This window comes from Leucopleurus acutus (genome assembly GCF_964270905.1).
Source record: "Leucopleurus acutus genome assembly, chromosome: 12".
Lineage (NCBI taxonomy): Eukaryota > Metazoa > Chordata > Mammalia > Artiodactyla > Delphinidae > Leucopleurus > Leucopleurus acutus.
This window is the reverse complement of record NC_139154.1, coordinates 87,089,725-87,111,164: the sequence shown is the minus strand read 5'-3', so window position 1 is coordinate 87,111,164 and position 21,440 is coordinate 87,089,725. Positions and strand designations below refer to the sequence as shown.

The 21,440-nt window shown below is 42.1% G+C and overlaps 1 protein-coding gene across 1 annotated transcript in view; it reads left to right on the top strand.

The window, feature by feature from the left end:
- Positions 1-21,440, top strand: part of AAK1 (AP2 associated kinase 1) — a 166,681-nt gene that overhangs the window by 60,255 nt on the left and 84,986 nt on the right. The window contains exon 3 of the mRNA XM_082852018.1: positions 11,636-11,754. Within this exon, the coding sequence (XP_082708144.1) occupies positions 11,636-11,754 (119 nt within the window). The remainder of the gene's footprint in view (positions 1-11,635; positions 11,755-21,440) is intronic.

The following is a 21,440-nucleotide window of genomic DNA, read 5'->3' as shown; positions in this document are numbered from 1 at the left end:
GGCTTTAGTGTGAAGTTAGGTTGGCATGCTCTGTGATTAGCTGTTGGGAGCTGAGAAAACATCACCCTGCTTCCCAGGATGAGGGCTCATCTCCCACATAACTAGGAGGGTCGAGGCAGATTAGGATGACCTGGATAAAGCAGATGTGTCTGGAGATCAGTTCTAGTGAAACATAAAGAATTGAAAACTTTTATATCATGTACCTTTGATGTCAGTGCATGTCCCAGGAGAACAGAAGACACAGCTTAACCTGTCTTCGGAGCTCAAATCACCACAGTAGAAAACGCTCTTTCTGGAACAGGATGCTTTTTCCGGAACAGGATGCTGTTTCTGGAACAGAGCTAGTTAACCTGATCTTACTACAAAAGCGCAAAGTGCAGAACATGAAGTACGCTTTGAAGCATGAAGTTAAAGTGGAATGTTCTGGAATTAGCACTTGGAACCTGAGAGACCGTCAGCCAAGCTTTGGCTTTGCCAAAACCCCAGTTCTCCTTTGGAGACTGTGGACCAGTAACACACATCAAACGTTGGTGGAAATGATTCGAGCCGGAGCTTGAGTGTCTGTGGCGGGCGGTGACGAACCCGGGCACGGATGTCGTGCCCTCTGGCTGACCCCAGCTGCTGTCTTGGTTTGCACACCACTTACTAGAAGATTGCTGGCACCCGTGGCTTGGGCCGGGGGTGGGGTTGAGACAGTTCACGCCCGAGAGGCTCTCTGCTTCTTCGCGTGAGGGGTGAGGCAGCACCGAGCAAGGGGGAGTTTGATTTCTTTTCCTTCTCAACTGAAGAGGGTTTCATTTCCAGCTCAAGTGTTCTTTTTAAAAGACGGGGGCACAGGCGGAACAAGTACCGCTGTGCGACAGCACAGAGATTTCTGTGAAGATGCAGCTCGTGCGTGTTGCCCCAGTACGCTGTCCAGTTGGCTTAGTCTCAGACGACCCTCGGCCGTACTGAGCCACACGCTCAGGGTTTTTCTCTGGGGGGTGGGCTGCCTCTTCAGTTAGTGTCCCTTCTACCCCATGCTAGATTCTAACCTTCTGAAAAGCTCGCACTGTATACAGTGTGGTTTGGTTTGGTTTGGTTTGGTTTGGTGTGATGTGGGATTTTTTTTTTTTTTTTTTTTGGTTTCCTTAGGGTGCTAGGCAAGCACTTGAGGATCTTTTATGCAGGGGCCACTGCGCTGCATGACACAGGCCACAGTGAGTTATTCGTTGTCCTTGCCCTTGCGCAGTTTACAGGGTTCAGGGAAAGAAGGCATCAAACCAGGAATTACCTACCTAAGTATTTAACTATACTCCTGCTACATTCCGAAGGAAAAGAGGAGGGTGCTGTGCGAAACAAGGATGTAACCTGATCGGAAGAGGGGGTGGGGGCCAGGGGCAGTCAGGGGAGGCCCAACCAAGGCGGTAACACGTAGCCTGAAACTTGAGGGCTGACTCGTAGAAGCTGGTCAGGCCAAGAATGAGGTGAATAGGGCAAAGGGAGAGGCATGCACAGCAATCTTTAGGTAGCGTGGGGCACAAGCAACATCAAGAAGAAAGAAGGCGATTGTGACTGGAACAGAGTGAGCAGTGAGAGGCTGTGGTGAGAATGAGGTTGGAGAGAGAGAGATCACATCCTATCATGCGGTGCCTTGCAGGCCGTGCCAGCATTTGGAGTTTCCTTCTAAGGAGCCAGAAGCCACTGAGGAGTTTCAGACAGGAGAATGATATTCAATTTCTGTTTTTATAAGATCACCCTGGCTTGTAATAATAGAGAAGAGAAAGTTGGCTCAGTGTGATCTGGGGATGTCAGTGAACAAAGGATATGGCCCTGCTGATGTCTCTCATCATTTCTCTCTACATTTGCTAGACAGCCAAGCCCATGGAAACAGTTCAGACAAGGTGGGCCCGGTGGCTCTGGGAAAGGCTCTCTTCTGGTCGGTCTCAGCTGATGACAGGCCAGGTCCAATGTGCTCTGGTTCTATGTGCAGTAATTCACAAGCCTCTGGTGTGTGTGAGCCAACTTGATTTCTTAAACGCTAACCTTTGTTCCAGGTAGGCAGGTGCCTTCTCTGGAAATGTCTATTATTATTATTATTATTATTATTTTTAAAGACTCATGCCAAAAGAGAATGGAGATGAACTGGAGATGTTCCCTAGTTGTTGCAGTCCTAGAAAGGAAGAGCCCCCTGCCAGCTGTCCCGTGTTCAACCGGGGCTGTGGCCTTCATTGGGTTCCGTTGATGTTTCTGTATCACTGCCAGAGTTTGCCAGTGGCTCACTCTGTGCCCACAGCTCCCGATGGAGAGGGAGGAAGTTGAGTACCTCAAGTCATTTCCCATCTGGGTGTTCTTCCTGCCTGGGGATAGGACTGCTTTGACATGTTCCCCAGAAAGAGTTGGCACATGGTGATTTTTAATTTGAGGCAAGTGAGGAGAGATTGATGTTAAAAAACAAACCCCAAGTCCCCACTGAAATCAGTGTTGACAAATGCTTCAAATTGACCTTTTCTTCCTGCAGAATCTTTGCTGTGCTCCTTGCCATCTGTTCTAGAGTTTGGAACATTTTTGTTCCTTCTGAAACTTCTGGCCACGTTGTCTTGAATAAATTGTGGATGGATGTTTGTCAGCCTCTTCGTCGTCACTCCCCGTGGGAGCTGACAAACATTGCAGACAGTGCACTCAAGTTCTCCCTCTCACCGGGCCACTGAGGGAGGCCAAGCTTTGGACAGGCCCCTTGGCTTTCACCATGTCTTTTCCCTAACCTTCCCTGATAATGGAGGTGTCTTGTAGGGTCCGCTGCAGGGAAGGAGGGAGGGACGGCAGCGTGGGAGAGTGGACCAAGGTCAGGGCCAGGAATTGGTATGCCTGTTTTTCAGTCCTGGCCCTGCCTCTAGGTGGCGGTACTAGGGAGGCCACTTGGGCTTTTCTCCATGCCTCAGTTTCCCAGCTAGTCAAGTAGAGATTGTCGTACACGTCCTGCTACTTCACAAGGCTCTCATAAAGGTTGAGGCAGGGCTGTCTCATTCAGTCCCAGCCTGGAAATAGGTTTCCTTAACTTGCACAGGGGTGAAGAGCTTTTCTAAAGTTGTAGCTGGGATTTAAAAAGTGGGGATTTCTTCTAAAAATCTAGCTTCTCTTGGAAATCAAAAAACTTGGCAACCCTCAGCCCACGTTCCTCCATGGCAGCAACTGGCCTTCACTGAGGAGCGGCTGCCCCGTGAGCTGGGCCTGCACTTTCTGGTTTGCACGGTCTCACCACTCCCCGTGATCTCCCATCGTTAGACTCCCTCTGTACACTTTGTTATACCTGCACTGTTTCCCTCCCTTAGATGATCTGTCTGGCCTCTGTAGGTATTTGAGTTTATGCCCTTTATCTCAAGAAGATACGCCAGATTTAGAACTTTATGGTAAGTCAGATGTCTATCACACAAATACAAAGAACTTTGGTGGGGAGGAGGTAAGGAGGGAACCTATATTCATCACATACCACCTATGTGCTCGGTGCTTTGCCTGTCATTTAATCCTCCCCAAAGCTAAGAGGTAGCTCTCAGCTGCCCTTGACAGGTGAGAGGACAGGGCCTCAGTGAGATCATGGCTTTCCTGAGCTGGGGTTTGAACCTCATCTGTTGGACTCTAAAGGAATACTCCACGGTCTCAGTGTAAAGTGGACGTGGTGGCCCCGCCTCCCCCCGCCCCCGAAGCTGCCTGTGCACATTTGTGTCTGTGGTAGGCTAGTAGGTAAGGGCCGTCTGCATGACTTTCAGTGCTGTAGTCCTTTTTTCTTCATAAAATACTTTTACATAGGGCTACAGAATATTCTTTGGGTTTTTTTCTCCTTTAAAGCAGAGTTTCCCCCCTTTTTTCTAGCATCTTTTTCAGAATGAATAATAAGCAGATAAAAGGAAGCTGTGTGCAGAGCCCTACTCTTAAGTGGAGCCACTTTCCCTCGTGGGACCACTGCAGCACCTCCTGTAATCCTGTGTCTCTGAGGAAACCGTTCATTTAAATACCACTCATTTTGCCTTAATTTCTGCAGTTGAGGAAATGGAGACCAAAGAGATCCAGCAACTCGTCCAGTGTTGCCCTTTCTTTTACATCTCCCGGATACATCCCACTTTAACTGGGTTCTCTCTCTGATTCTTTAGTTAAGCTTCAGGAGGCTGTTTTATTCTAGTTTTCTCTTCCTCAAGTAATTCCAAGAGAAACTGCATTAAGTAAACAGCATTCATCAGAGTAAACCTTATTTTGAAAGAGAAATGCAGAATTTGTAGGATGGAGAAGTGGAGGACACGAGCAGAGTGTGAAGTTTTCCTCACTTCGTTTTGTTTCCTCACTTTAGTTTGTCTGCTCTTATCTCACACAAGTGGAAGCTATTCCTAAAGGTGTAGATGGGGCTTATGATAGGAAATGAAGTCCCTTTTACCTGCAGGAAATAAGCAAGCAGCAGGTTTTAGTGCCCTGACTCTAGGCCCAGATTTTTAAATATCCACCAAAACCTCTTTGGCAGCAAATCCAGAAACCCTGTTTCAGCACCAGGATGGGCTTTGTCTCATGGTCTCATCATTCTCATTGTCTGCCCACCTGTTTCCCATCTCCATGCATGTCACTGCTCAGATCATCAGTTTGGTGTTTTCCTTCTCTTCCCTATCACCTTCCCTCCCGATCCCTCACTCCTCCTTGCTAAGTGGAGTCACTGGTGTCTTGATTCATTCAGAACAGCCCCCAAGGCCTGGTACCAGCTAGCATGATTCCATATTTGAGATTAAGCCAGGAGAGGTACTACACTTACTTCAAAAGCCCCATTGCCAGTGTTGAATATTTATGGCCAGGCTCCTTGAAGAGGTTGTGTTTAAAAGATTTCAGTCAAGATAATGATGTTGATGACCATGATCTCTTGCTGATGTCAGAGTTGAGATTTTAGAAATTATATAACACCCACCCCGCCGTGTATTACAAATTCTTACCTGCCTTTTTCTCCCAGGATAGAACTAGGCATTTCTGTCATCTTTGCTTGAGAGGTAGAAGTCCAAGCTATCTCAGTAATTTCATTGGTGACTCCATGATCCTATGCTTACTAAAGCCTTTTATCAGTAAAGTGGAAAGCAGGTAATCCTAAGAGTTTAAACGATGAAGGATCTATTGGGAAATGCAAATTAAAACCACAATTAAAAACTACCACTGGCATTTTTCACAGACCTAGAACCAAAAGTTTCACAATTTGTATGGAAACACAAAAGACCCCGAATAGCCAAAGCAATCTTGAGAGTGAAAAACGGAGCTGGAGAAATCAGGCTCCCTGACTTCAGACTCTACTACAAAGCTACAGTAATCAAGACGGTATGGTACTGGCACAAAAACAGAAATATAGATCAATGGAACAGGATAGAAAGCCCAGAGATAAACCCACGCACATATGGTCACCTTATCTTTGATAAAGGAGGCAGGAATGTACAGTGGAGAAAGGACAGCCTCTTCAATAAGTGGTGCTGGGAAAACTGGACAGGTACATGTAAAAGTATGAGATTAGAACGCTCCCTAACACCATACACAAAAGTAAACTCAAAATGGATTAAAGACCTAAATGTAAGGACAGAAACTATCAAACTCTTAGAGGAAAAACATAGGCAGAACACTCTATGACATAAATCACAGCAAGATCCTTTTGGACCCACCTCCTAGAGAAATGGAAATAAAAACAAAAATAAACAAATGGGACCTAATGAAACTTCAAAGCTTTTGCACAGCAAACGAAACCATAAAGAAGATGAAAAGACAACCCTCAGAATGGGAGAAAATATTTGCAAATGAAGCAACTGACAAAGGATTAATCTCCAAAATTTACAAGCAGCTCAATAACAAAAACACAACCCAATCCAAAAATGGGCAGAAGACCTAAATAGACATTTCTCCAAAGAAGATATACAGTCTGCCAACAAACACATGAAAGAATGCTCAACATCATTAATCATTAGAGAAATGCAAATCAAAACTACAATGAGGGGCTTCCCTGGTGGCGCAGTGGTTGAGAGTCCGCCTGCCGATGCAGGGGACATGGGTTCGTGCCCCAGTCTGGGAAGATCCCACATGCCGCAGAGTGGCTGGGCCTGTGAGCCATGGCCGCTGGGCCTGCGCGTCCAGAGCCTGTGCTCCTCAACGGGAGAGGCCACAACAGTGAGAGGCCCGCGTACCGCAAAAAAAAAAAAAAAAAAAAAAAAATACAATGAGATATCATCTCACACCAGTCAGAATGGCCATCATCAAAAAATCTACAAACAATAGATGATGGAGAGGATGTGGAGAAAAGGGAACACTCTTGCACTGCTGGTGGGAATGTGAATTGGTACAGCCACTATGGAGAACAGTATGGAGGATCCTTATAAAACTACAAGTAGAACTACCATATGACCCAGCAATCCCAGTACTGGGCATATACCCTGAGAAAACCATAATTCAGAAAGAGTCATGTACCAAAATGTTCATTGCAGCTCTATTTACAATAGCCAGGAGATGGAAACAACCTAAGTGTCCATCATCGGATGAACGGATAAAGAAGATGTGGCACATATATACAATGGAATATTACTCAGCCATAAAAAGAAACGAAATTGAGTTATGTGTAGTGAGGTGGATGGACCTAGAGTCTGTCATACAGAGTGAAGTAAGTCAGAAAGAGAAAGACAAATACCATATGCTAACACATATATATGGAATCTAAGAAAAAAAAATGTCATGCAGAACCCAGGGGTAAGACAGGAATAAAGACACAGACCTACTAGAGAATGGACTTGAGGATATGGGGAGGGGGAAGGGTAAGCTGGGACAAAGTGAGAGAGTGGCATGGACATATATACACTACCAAACGTAAAATAGCTAGTGGGAAGCAGCTGCATAGCACGGGGAGATCAGCTCGGTGCTTTGTGACCACCTAGAGGGGTGAGATAGGGAGGGTGGGAGGGAGGGAGACGCGAGGGGGAAGGGATATGGGAACATATGTGTGTGTGTGACTGATTCACTCGTTATGAAGCAGAAACTAGCACACCATTGTAAAGCAATTATACTCCAATAAAGATGTAAAAAAAAATAGATATGGGAACATAAAAAAAAACACAATTAAATATCACTACACACTCACTAGAATGGCTAAAATAAGAAGACCAGTAATACCAAGTGTTTGATGATAAAACGGGGTCTGTATCCCTATGTGGCAGTAATTACCTTGAGTTGTACGGTAGCTGTTCCTTTTCCATGGGCCATGTGCTTGGGTTTGCCACTGTCTCCACCAGTCTCTGCAGCCTTTCCTGTAGTAACATTAAGAGGAGAGTTAGTTCATTTTTGAGGCCTCGTTATGTGTCAGGCACTACTCTAGGGCACGAAGATACAGAGGGGAACCAAGCAGACAAAAATCTCTAAATTCACAGTGAGTGGTAAGTACCCATCCACATCATCAAAAATTAGAGGGAGAAAGTTAGACCAAGAGTGCTATGTATTTTAGGGAAAGTGGGAGAAAGCATGTTTCTTTGTGGAAGTAAAAAAAATTTTTTTTTAATTTATTTATTTTTGGCTGCATTGGGTCTTCATTGCTGCACGTGGGCTTTCTCTAGTTGTGGCGAGCAGGGGCTACTCTTCATTGCGGTGCAGGGGCTACTCTTCATTGTGGTGCACGGGCTTCTCATTGTGGTGACTTCTCTTGTTGTGCAGCACGGGCTCTAGGTGTGTGGGCTTCAGTAGTTGTGGTGTGTGGGCTCTAGAGCGCAGGCTCAGTAGTTGTGGCGCATGGGCTTAGTTGCTCCGCAGCATGTGAGATCTTCCCGGAGCAGGGCTTGAACCCGTGTCCCCTGAATTGGCAGGTGGATTCTTAACCACTGCGCCACCAGGAAAGCCCAAAAAATATTTCTATATTTAAAGTTAATAGGTAAAAGTGTGTCTGTGTCAAAATTATCCTGCCTCTTTCACTTACCTCACATAATGGATCAGATCCTTTTTCCCTTTATGATTCAATAAATTCATGAATTTTCCCACAAATGGATTTCAGTGTAATCACGGAGATTATCTTAGTTTCAGACAATGCCAGTAGGCAGCGAGATTGGCACAGGCTCCCGTGGGCAGACTGGCACAGGCTCTGCTGAATGTTAGCTTTTCTTACCTCTGTCCAACCTCTCCCCAGCTCAGCTTTAGATTTTTCCATTTAATTAAGATCTAGGGATGCACCTCAACCTGAGGTAAGCACCTCGGGCTTCCCTGGTGGCGCAGTGGTTGAGAGTCCGCCTGCCGATGCAGGGGACACGGGTTCGTGACCCGGTCCGGGAAGATCCCACATGCTGCAGAGCAGCTGGGCCCGTGAGCCATGGCCGCTGAGCCTGCGCGTCCGGAGCCTGTGCTCCGCAACGGGAGAGGCCAAAACAGCGAGAGGCCTGCGTACCGCAAATAAAAAGAAAAAACAAACAAACAAAAAAGCCATTAAGGTAAGCACCTCTCTTGAAGTCTTATAGCTGCCTTCTGTAATCCCTGCACCCTCTTTAGCTGCGGCTGAGAATCTTATTACCCTGATCTGTGTGGTGGATGTGGGCCTGTGGTGGAGAAGTGTCTTGAGTCGTGCTCTGTGCCCTCTACCTTAAATTTACACTCTGTTTGGTCAACTACACGGTGTAAGTGGTTAACATCTTTAAAGGGACAAATCCTTTCAGGCTTCAATTTTGATCTCATGATCAAGAAACCCTGATTTAAATGCTTCTCACCTGCAAATAAGCCCTTTCATAGGCATAGATGCCTAAAACGTGGTTCTGTCTATGTGAAGCATAGTGGTTCATTGCGTTGCCTTTAGATTTATGTTGGTCATAGGCTTTGAGGATCTGGGCTGGCTCTTCTCAACCAGTTGTCCTTGACTGGATCATGTGGTAGGCCTCTGACCCGTTTCTTCAGTCTGGTCTGGAAAGGTCATCTTGCTACCTGGCAAAGAAAGCTGACTGCTCCCATCTGGTGGCAGTTATCTCAAGTTGCCGCATCACCAACCTGCTTCTAAAGACTTGCCTCATTCTTTAGTGGTGCCATGCATCACATAACTGCAGGAACTAGTCATTCCCAGCTTTTGTTCTGCAGGACTGTCAGGTGTGTCCTTATTCTCTAAATGAGTATTGCATAGTTTTCACTAAGATAAGTGAAGTGGAAAGAACATTTTTTAGATAATCAGGACGGTGAAACTGGTCCAGGTTCTGCCCATAACTAGCCATGGGATCCTAAGCCTCACTTGTTTCCTCCCCCCATAAAGCAAACTGCTTGGACTAAGGCTCTCTCGAAACACTACTGGTGCAAAGTCTGTAGTTCTGTGATTTTTTTTTAAATTCAAAATATCTGTAAAATGAAAACCCTCTTTTATTATTCACAAAACAATTATGACTATACATAGAAATTTTATAATTTATACTATCATTTTCCCCAATTTTATTTTATTTTTTTTCATTTTCCTCAATTTTAATTGCTAAGACACATCATGAATTTAATGGCTTTTGGCAGGGGGGAAAAGCAGACAAATGCTACTGCATTAAATGTACATATTTATTACAAGAAAATTCTGATATCCTAAAAATTAAAATGTAAAAAACATGCATCTTAGAATTGAGGAGGTTTGTTTTGCATATGTAATTAGACCTCTACTTGTCAATGCATGCTAGAATTTTTAAAATCTTCTATAGTAAATACTCAAAATTGTAGAGTTAAATTGACAGCTGAGCAGTATGAGTGGACTTTAAAGTATTACAAGAAAATGTTATTGAGGTACAAAACTTAGAGACATGACAGCTGAAATGAAAGATTGTATGGTGAACTTTACTGTTTATCTGAGTACTGAAGAGCACAAGGACAGGAAATATACAAGCATGCAGTCTTTGATAAATCATTATCAAAATGCACTTTTGAACATTTGAGCCCATTAAACAATTTTTTTAACACAGAATTATGTGTGTATTTTATGAAAACGTGCAACAGTGCTTTATGATTAAAGCTCTCTTTGGTTGCATGGTACAGAATCTGACTCAAGTTAATTTGAAAAAGAACAGTTATTTTAAAGATACAACAGGAAATATCTCGAACATCAACAGACAGGTACTGGAGGGCTGCTGGGTCTCAGAGGATTTAGAGTGGAATGATTGGGACCCAAGTCTTATATCTCAGGTCTGAGGTCTCTATAATCACTGCTAATTACCTTGTATCAATTTTGCACGTGGCTGCTTGCCCCAGTACTATGCCATGACCTCAGCTCAACTTCCTGTACTGCTGACTTGTCTCTGTGTTCGGCTCCATCCAATTAGACATCACCTCCGTGCAAAGAATAGCCTAGCAATTTTCTTCACTACCCAGGGTCAGTGCGTAGGATAGTTCAAGCTAAATTATGCAGGTGTGTGAGCAGGCAGATGGACTAAGTGTCTGATATAACTGCTGCTTATCCCAAAGCCTTCAACTTTGATAGCTTTGCTGCACATTATCTACCCAAACCCCTCTTAACAGTGGCACTGAATGCCTCATACAGTGTTTGGGGAGTGAGGGCAAGGTTAGGAGCTCTAAGAATTTGTGGGACGCTAAGGCATAACCAATTCAGAGCACTGAAGAATTTCTTTTGGAGTTATAGTAACTTCTTTTAATGAACTATGAACTGTCTCTTAGAGAAGGGTTAGTGCAGACATTAAAAACCCTGCCCAGTAATCGTCATACTTGCCTGGTGTCTGCTGTGTAGAATAGTACTTTCCTAACTATGTCTGTGTCTTCTCAACAGCCCATGAGGTAGGGAGGGCAGGAGGAATCCTCAGAGTGTATTGTTGATTTGAGTTGGGGGGTGGGGTGAGGAAGGATGAGAAAAAAGGAAGAGAAGGAGATTCTTGAAATTAATTGCCAACTATTCATAGAGCAATTATTGAAATAATTTCCGAGCCTCTCTTTAAGTGTTGGACTTACGTTTTTTTAAAGAAGTCCTTGGTTGAATCTAATCTCTTTGAGCCTCTGTTTTCTTCAGCTAGTAATTGTTGTCTTAAGGGAAAAAATATCACCCAGCCTCACAGGATTGTGGTATGAATTAAACAAGAGCTCAAAGTGCCTAGGATAGCAGTTGGAATGTAGTTGGTTCTTTTTTTTCATCCGTTCATTCATCTGTTTATCTGTAGTTTCTTTGGAAGATAATTACTGTTCTTCCTGTTTTTTTTTAGATAGACGTTTAGGAACAATTTTTCTTTCTTTACTTAAAGGACCTCATATCCTTTTTTTTTGAATTTTATTTATTTATTTTTTATACAGCAGGTTCTTATTAGTTACCTACTTTATACATATTAGTGTATATAAGTCAATCCCAATCTCCCAATTCATCCCACCACCACCTCCCCCGCCCCTTTCCCCGCTGGTATCCATACATTTGTTCTCTACATGTGCCTCTATTTCTGCCTTGCAAGCTGGAGGAACAATTTTTCTGACTTGCTACCCAATCCCACATGTGATACCTTTGAGTCCCCAGAATCTTAAGAATGCTTTCTATGCCAGGCCAGCCCTAGGCCTAGCTGATGATGACATCAGTACCATTAACAGTGACATCAGCAAACTACAGCCACCATGGTCATTTGATTGACTTTTTAAACATGACTCAAAAGAGCTTGTATGTGTGTTTCTCTCACAGGTGGATTTGCTATCGTGTTTCTGGTGAGGACAAGCAATGGGATGAAATGTGCCTTGAAACGCATGTTTGTCAACAATGAGCATGATCTCCAGGTGTGCAAGAGAGAAATACAGATAATGGTAAGGCTGCCCCTCAGACTTGGGACTGCTTGTTTAAAATGGGGAGAGGGACTGTGCCCTCTCATGAGAAAGCCAATGGGGGGCTTCTTCCCTTCCCTGAGATGGCAGAGAGGCCTTGCACAAAATGGGAGGGAACAGCCATGGAGTGTAGGGCGCTTCTCCTGCCTTGGTCACTCTTAGCTAGAGAGTTGAGGAGAAAGGAGCATAGTGAGAGAACCGACCAATTTTCAGGTCAGAGAAATAGTTTGAGGCATTGGGAAAAATTTACTTAACAACTTCGTTCCCAGAATTAACTATGGAGATCCTAGCTTCCCAACAAACCTCCTCTTTCCATCTTATCATCTATCAGCTACCAGTCCTAGTTTTCAACCCTCTCAAGCCCTTCAGCATTCCGTGAACATATCCTTCCATACCTTTATATTACGTAAACGTAGTTCTTTCCCCCGGAATGCTTTTCCCTTTTTTTTTTTTTTTGCCTAGAAACTGCTTACTCATACAGTACTCTGTGATCCCATTTATAAAAGTCTAAGAACAAGCAAAAGTGATCTGTGGTAATAGAGATCAGAAAGTGGTCATCTGGGTGTGGAAAATTCACTAGAAAGGGGTATGTGGGAACTTCCTAGGCCATGGAAATTGTTCTGTATCTTGTTTTAGGTAGTGGTTATGGCTACACCATTGTCTGAACTCAGTTGGACACCTTAAGATCTGTGCATTTTATTATATATTAATTATATCTCACATCTTAAAAACTTAATAAGTTTTCAAGATTTAGGTTCATATTGTGTTTAAAGAAAGAGACCCTATCTGTTAGATATATGATGAAATATTTGTGGATGAAATAATATGATTTCTTGAAATGAAACGAGTGGATTTAGAAGAGAAACAAGACTGGCAATGAGTTGATTACTGTATAAGCAGGGTGATGGGTATATGGGAATTTGTTGGAGTTGTCTCTTTCTTTCACTTCTGTTTGACATTATACATTTAAGAAACTTGGATAGTCTTTGTGTTTCCACAGTACTTTTCTTTATGCCAATTATATTGCTTACCTTGTTACTTTATAAGTGATGCTGCCTTTAGAAAGTTATTTAAAATCAGAAACTTTGTATTCCAGTACACTACCTGACATAAAGTAAATACTTAAACTTTGGATGAAATGAATGTGTGAATAATGGTCATAGCAGATGCAGATGTTCACCTAGAGGTGATGACTCCTTTGTGCCCTACATATTAATACTCTTGGTTTTTTTTTTAAATTAATTTTATTTATTTATACAGTAGGTTCTTATGAGTTATCTATTTTATACATATTAGCATATATATATGTCAATCCCAATCTCCCAATTCATCCCCCTTCCCGCCCCCTCTTTCCCAGTGCTCCTGCTAAGAGTAGAGAGAGGCCCAAAAAATGGTGAGGGTGGCATTGTAGGGATTCCACCAGGCTTTGCTTGCCCTGGTGGGGTTGCCCTTTCAGTGGCTACTTAGAGTAACAAGTTGTACAACTTAGGATTTTAGAGAGCCTGGTACTATGTAGATTCCAGAAGGCTGCAACTATTTGGGAAGGAACTGTTCGTAGAAATAAGTGTTGCTGTCATCATTGCAAAACAGACAAAAAACCCCCAAGGCTTATATACATACAGCCAGGGCCACGTGGAACTGTCTGCAAGGCACCAACGTCCTCCCTCTCCCCTGCCACTCAGCTGCAAACAGCTGTGCTCACTGTATTTCCCTTCCTCCACCCAGTGTTTTCGGGATGCTATTCCTCCTTCTCCTCCCACCTTGCCTCTTCCTTGCTCAGCTCTCGCACTCCATTTGCTCTCTTTGCTTCTGCTCTTTCCTCTGCCTGGAATGCGTTTCTCATTCATTTTCTGGTGTTAGAAGAGTAATCCCACTCTTTAACTTTCTCCCACTCATTCAGAAACATTTTTGGAGGGCTTTCTTTGTGCTGGGCAGGTGCTGGAGTAAAGGAGCTAAGAAGATGCGGGCCCCTTTGGAGCTCACAAATTAATGGACCTGATTAGGAATTAAATTACATGATTCAAGTTCTGGCCCAGCCATGTATTAGCTGCGAGAGTTTTGTTTTTTAACTTGTTTTTTCAAAACTTAAATACCCAAATAGTTGAACTAAGCTTATTACCAAAAAAACATCAAGCAATTCCCTGAGGGGGGCTCCTATGCCACTGCAAGGTCCCAGAGGCCACCACTTTTAGTGGATTCATTTGATATATTTCTAAATAGCAGGCTGATATTGCTAATTCTTTTTTCCCCCCTCCATTTTAGGCGTTACATACTATGGAAGGTAAAAAGTTAACTCTCTTTCATCGCCTGCATGCCCTTCACTCTAAGTACTTGCATTATTCTCATCTCTTATTCTGCCACAATAGCAGTATGTTTGGCAGTATGTTAGTTATATTAGTATTAGTTTTTACATTATTATGTAAGAAAACGTTATTTTTGCTAAATCTTCTAAGTGGACTCTGATTACTATTCCTTTCTTACATAATTCTCTTTTCACTGGAATTAATAATCATCTTGTCTTTTAGGTTTTTTAAATCTTAGTTTTCTGTGTACTTTTGTGCAACTTAATTTCAAACTCTCCCCAAGTTCTTTAAATCATTTTAAAAATACTTTTGAACACAGTTAGTGTTCTGTCTGTTTTATCTTCTTGAAGAAATCTCTCTCAGTCTTTGGACTCGAGGGAATATAGGTTGGTTGCTCTCTAGGCCTCATTTACTTCTTATCGTGGAATTTTCTAGCTATTCTCTTTGCTTCTCTTTCTCGTTAGATTTGTTGACTCCTCTTTTTGCTCTGCTTTCTCCTTTTGGTGGAACTTGTCCTCCAGGAACTTCCTGATGTGCGGTAGGTAAATTTTGGAGAACTTGCAGGTCTGGAAATGTCTTCGTTTTACATTCACACATGTGATAGTTTGCATATAAAATTCTGGATTGGAAATCAGTTCATTAGATACGTGAAAGCATTGCTGTACTGTATTTTAGCTTTCATTGTTGAGCTTTGGGAAGTCCGAAGTCATTCTAATACCTGGTCCTTTGGCTGCGACCCATTTTTTCTCCCCAGAAGTTTATAAATTCTTCTTTGTTTACAGTGTTATGAAATTTGTTGATGATATATACCTTGGTGTGTGCATTTCGTATTTATTTTAGTTGTTTGCTGGTCTCATTTAATCTAGAAACTCGTATCCTTATGTGGGGGGAATTTTAGTTTGTCTCATTTGATGATTTCCTTTTCTGTCTTCCTTCACTATCAGTATTTGGATGTTAGTTATCCTGAACTGATTTTCTAATTTTTTGTTTTCTTCCTTTTTTTTTCATGTCTTTGTCTTTTCCCTCTACATTCCAGCAGATTTTCTCAGCTTTATATTCAACCATCCTGTTGAATTTTTTATATATCAAGTTAATTTCTAAGACCTTCTTGTTGGTTTTGTTTTGTTTTGTTTTGTTTTGGATTTTGATGAAATCCAGTTTATTAGTTTTTCCTTTTGTCAATTGTGTTTTTGGTGTCATTTCTAAGAACTCTTTGCCTAGCTCTCCATTCCAAAGAGTTTCTCTTATTTTTTTTTTCTGTAAGTTTTACATTTTGCATTTAAGTCTGTGACCCATTTTGAGTTAACTTTATATAAGGCATGAGACTTCGGTTGAAGAACATTTTGTTTCTTGTGGGTGTCCATTTGTTGAAAAGGCTATCTTTCCTCAGTTGAATATTTTTGTCAAAAATCAGTTGGGCCTATTTGTGACGGTTGATCTCCAGACCTTTCTCTATTCTCTGTTCTGTCCCATTAATCTATGTGTCTATCCCTCTGCCAACACCACACAGCCTTGATTACTGTAGCTTTATAATGTCTTGAAATCAGGCTGATTCCTCCTACTTCTTTTTCTCCCAAAATTGTTTTTTAACTATTCTAGTTCTTTTGTCTTTTCATATAAATTTTAGAATAAACTTATCTATATCTACAGAATGTCTTGCTATAATTTTGGTAGGAATTTCATTAAACTGTTATATCAGTTTGGGGAGAAATGGCCTCTTTTCTCTGTTTAGTCTTCCAATAAATGAACATGGCACCTCTCTGCATTTATTTACATCTTTGATTTCTTTCATCAGCATTGTGTAGTTTTCAGCATAATGGCCTTGTACATGTTCTTAGATTTATATCTAGGTTTTTGTTTTTGTTTTGAGTGATTATAAATGGTATTGGGTAATTAATTTTGGTGCCCATACTTTTATTGCTGGGATGTAGAAAATCACTTGATTTTTCTGTGTTTATTTTGTATCTTATAACCTTGCTGACCTTGTTTACTAGTTCTGGGAATTTTTTTCTCAATTCTTTAGGATGTTCTATATAGACCACCATGTCATCTGCAAATAGAGGCAGTTTTATTTTTTCCTTTCTGATCTGTTTGCCTTTAACTTCCTTCTCTAACGTGATTGCACTTCTCCCTCGCTTATTTATTTATTCAATCATTCATTTATATCAGTATGGACTTATGCATATTAATTTTGTCCTTTTTTTTTTCCCTTTAACCTATTTGCTATCTTTGGTTCATACTGGGTAATTCCTATTGTTTTATCTTTCAGTTCACTGGTTCTTTCCTTTGTCCCTTCCATTCTGCTGATGAGCCCATCCATTGTACTTTTTACTTCCGTTATTGTATTTTCAGTTCAAAAATTTCCATTTGGTTCTTCTTTAGGTTTTCTGGGTTTTTGATGACACTTCCTGTGTCTTTGCTGAGGCTTTCTATTTGTTCATTTATTTCAAGCATCACCGTAATTGCTGGTTTAAGCATTTTTTGTCACGACTGCTTTAAAATCATAGCTGGATGATTCTGTCTTTTTCGTCATCTTCATTTTGGCATCTATCGATTGCTGGGGTTTTTTCCATGTAGTTTGAGTTCTTCCTAGTTCTTGGTCTGATGAACTATATCAACACTTCCATATTGTGTTATAGATTCTGGATCTTATGTAAACCTTCTGTTTTAACTGTTTTCTGCTCTGGCAGGGGATTGATGGGTTTGGGGAATGCCCTCTTGTTACTACTAGGTGGGGATAGAAGTTCAGGTTTCCATAGGGCCTCTGTTTTTACCCCAGAAGGTGAAAGTTCACCTTCTCATTATTACTGGATTGGGGTGAAAATTCCAGTTTCCCGTTAGGCTTCCACTGATCCTTCCCTGGCTGGGAAGTAGGAGTGCCTTGCTACTGCTCCCCACGTGGCTTCAGTTGACACCATGGTGGTGGGAGTTGCCCTTGTTACCACTTGGTGGTTGTGGAAGTCTTGACTCTCCACTTGACCTCCTCTCACGGCACCTCAGAGATGAAGGTCTTGACTCCCTACTCAGCCGTCTCTGACGTTCCCCACCCTGAAGTGTAGGTTGGAGTGATTTGTTGCAGACTCATGAGAATGGAAGTCTAGGCTCTCCACTTGGCCTTTGCTGCCGTGACTGGGGTGGAGCTGCAGGTTTTTTCTGTGGTTTTTGGCTGGAATAGAGCAGTTATTTTCTATGGGTTCTGTCTTACTGGGTTGCCCCTCTTCTGGGTCTGACTGGAGAGAGCAGGCTTTCGTTGGGCTTTTTTGTGTTTTTGTCTGCACCCATTGGTGTTTTCAGTTTGCTGGCTTCTTCAGTTTTCGGTCTGGGAAACATGAGGCAAAAAGAAAACCCAGACAGCTCACCACCATGTTGTTCCTTGGGTCCCAAAGTTCCTAGCCAGTCTGCCTTCTTCTATTCACATTTCAGATACTCATTATTATGTCTCTCTTATGTATAATGTACAAAGTATTCAGGTGTACTTAGCAGGAGGAATAGGGAAAAGTACATCTATTTCATCTTCCCGGAAGCAGAAGTTTTCTGTTTATGCCTTTTAAAAAATAAACACTTTACATCATTTAGTAAGGCTTTTGAAGGAAGCAGAGATAAATGCATGTATTCAACTTACTTTTTTTTTTTTTTTTTTTTTTTTTTTTGCGGTACGCGGGCCTCTCACTGTTGTGGCCTCTCCCGTTGTGGAGCACAGGCTCCGGACGCACAGGCTCAGCGGCCATGGCTCACGGGCCCAGCCGCTCCGCAGCATGTGGGATCTTCCCGGACCGGAGCACAAACCCGTGTCCCCTGCATCGGCAGGCGGACTCTGAACCACTGCGCCACCAGGGAAGCCCTCGACTTACTTTTTAAAAACAATTTGCTACTATTTTTAATCAGAAGTCCCTGTGCAATGTTTGTACCCCGTGCTAGGCTCAGACTTCTGTCAAATAGAGGCCATAACCCCAGCCCTACCTCTCAGAGATTGTAAGAGTTATGTGTATATAATACATATTATTTGAATTTGCTTGAAAGAGCATTGGCAGGATGAGAGAGAGAAAGAGGAAAGGCAGAAGGGGAAGAAAGAGGGAGGGTTCCCTATAGGGGATGAGGACTGGAGTTGAAAATACTTGTCTACTATGTTTTGCTTTTCGAATGTTAATATGTTACTTATTTTTTTAATTAAATTTTAAGCTGTTTTATAGTCACTTAGATGAGTGAGCAGGGATCCAAAGAGACTTCAGGTTGAGTAGGAACAAGCCATGTTCTATCAACATCATGTCCTCTCTTGGGCAGTTTTGTGGATAGGGAGCTCAGGGGAGCGCCATAGATCCAGTGACTGTGGACTGTAGATCCAGTGACTATGGACTGTATCATTTGGGTAAGGGCACTCACCAGAGATCTGTGAGCAAGATGGAGAGTCTAGGCTGGATGCTAGGTGTAATTGCTACTGTTTATAACGGTTTCTGATCAATGATTTGCTATTAATTTGGAGGGAACTTTCTAAGAAAAAAGCACTGCCGCTTACTGTTAACTTTATGTTATTTTACATTTAATAAGCAACTTGGTTAAAGAAATAGAAGACACATTTATCTCTTATGTGCCTAATATAAAGTTGGAAGATATAACAACTGCATTGGATGATAGAATCAGGATCCAAAATGATCCTTAAAATTAGAGCAATGGACTGATTCTGATGAGATGAAATAGCAAGGTAAGGTCACATGCGTGGATTTTTATTTTCTTCTAATCAACTTTACAAGCACAGTTCTGGGAAGGTAGAGATTAAAAGCAGCACAAGTAGAAAAAGACTTAAGCATTTTAGTGGTCAGTTAACTTGATATGAGTGTGTAGTATGATGTGGCTGCCAAAAGAAAAAAGAATGTAATTTTTAGCTGAATTAATAGAAGGTGATAGTGCTGATCTACTTTGCAGGAGTCAGACCAGGCCTAGAGTATTTCATTCATTTTCTGGGGCCATTCTTACAAAAAGGACATCGACAAAGCAAAGCGTTTAAACGTGGGAGCAACCAAAATGGTGGTGTGACTAAAAACCATGTCAAAGAAAGTGGGTATGTTTAACCCAGAGAAGAAAGAACTTAGAGTCTAAATAATAATATTTCAGTTGTTTGGAAAGTGAAAAAATAGACTAGGCTTATTTTTTTCTGAAGAGGGCAGTCTAGAATCAGGAGGTGGAAGTTTTTAGCTGGATGTAAAGGAGATCAACAGAAAGCGCTGCCTGCAGATGGGCTGAGGGCCCAAGGAAATGACATTAATCTAAGCAAACTTCTTGTCAAAAGGCTATAGCAGGGACTCACACATGGGCTGCCTGGCTGCTCTAGATCAGTGCTACTCAAAGGATCTTGTTTTCTTTTTCTTTTTCCCCCTTGTGTGTTTGTTTATGTTATTTTCCCCCCAGCTTGTCATACTACTTTTCTTCATAAATTGAGATAAGATTCATCCTTTTAAATGTAAATATAATTTAAACATAATTCAGTGATTTTTTTATTCACAAGGTCATCCACTCATCATCATTTATCAAATTCCAGAATATTTCTTTCATCACCCCAAAATGAAACCTCACACCCATTAGCAGCCACTCCCCCTTCTCCCTTGCCCCAATCCCTGGCAACCATTAATCTGCTTTCTGTTGCCTATTCTGGACATTTCTTATAAATGGGCTCATACAGTAAGCTCTTGTGTCTGACATCTTTCACTTAGCATAATATTTTCGAGGTTTATCCATGTTGTAGCATGTGTGAGTACTTATTCCTTTTCATGGCTGCATAATGTTCCCTTGTCTGGATATACTGCATTTTGTTTATCCTCATGGACATTTGGGGTTTTTTTTTTCACTCTCTGGCTATTATGAATAATGCTGTTATAGACATCTGTGTACAAACTTTTGTGAACATAATGTTTCATTTCTCTTGGGTGTATATTTAGGGGTGAAATTGCAAGGTAAGATGGTAACTACTTTTTGAGAAAATGCCGAACTATTTTCTATAGAAGCTGCACTATTTACATTCCTACCAGCAGTGTATGAAGATTCCAATCTCTGTATACTTGCTGACGTTTTTTATTGTTTCCTTTTTTGATTATAGCCATTCCAGTGGTTATGAAGTGATAATCTCATTATGGTTTTGATTTGCATTTTCCTGGTGATTAATGGTGTTGAGCATCTTTCCATGTGTTTATCATATGCTCTTTGGAAAAATGTCTATTCTGATCCTTTACCAATTTTTACATTGGGTTGTCTTTTTATTGTTGAGTTTTAAGAGTTCTTTATATAGACTGGACATTGGATTCTTTTTTTTGGCCGTGCCACGTGGCTTGTGGGATTTCGGTTCCCTGACCAGGGATCGAACCCATGCCCCCTGCAGTGGAAGCACGGAATCCTAACCACTGGACCTCCAGGGAATTCCCATGGATACTGGATTCTTATCAGATGTATGATTTGCAGATCATTCTTTGCAGTTTCTTTTCACTTTCTTGATAGTGTCCTTTGAAGCACAGAAGTTTTTAATTTTGATGAAGTGAAGTTTATTTTTTCTTTGACTGCTTGTGCTTTAGGTGTCATATCTAAGAACCATTGCCTAATCCAACGTCATGAAGATTTGCATATGTATTTTCTTTGAGGAGTTTTTAGATTTGTGGTCCATTTTTGTTACTGAACTCAAGTTCAGCTGCTCACTGCTCAAAAGCCAATAATCAAGAGGCAAGTGTCAATAGAAAGGGAAGGTGCTTTAATCAGAAAAAGCCAGCAATCTGGGGAGAAGGTGGACTCATGTCCCGAGGGCAACTCCGAAGATTCTGCTCAGCCGTGGCAGTTTTTTTTTTTTTTTTGGCTGCATTGGGTCTTTGTCGCTGAGCGTGGGCTTTCTCTTCTTGCAGTGAGCGGGGGCTACTCTTCATTGCGGTGCATGGGCTTCTCATTGCGGTGGCTTCTTTTGTTGCGGAGCATGGGCTCTAGGCACATGGGCTTCAGTAGTTGCAGCACGCAGGCTCAGTAGTTGTGGCTCGCGGACTCTAGAGCACAGGCTCAGAAGTTGTGGCACGTGGGCTTAGTTGCTCCGCAGCATGTGGGATCTTCCCGGTCCAGGGCTCGAACCCGTGTCCCCTGCACTGGCAGGTGGATTCTTAACCACTGCGCCGCCAGGGAAGTCCCCAGGAGGGTTTTTAAAGAGAAAATGGTGAGGGGAAGAATCTCAGTGAATCATCGAGGCAGGAGGTTGGGTTCTGCATCGTTCTCCATTGCATGCAGGCTGGCTGACTCTCTCTTCAGATGTTATCTTGCCCGTATGATCTGCCTGCAGGATTGCTAAGGGGACTGTTGGGGGTAAAGAGCTGGTCATTCTTAATTCTTCATTCTTACTTCTTT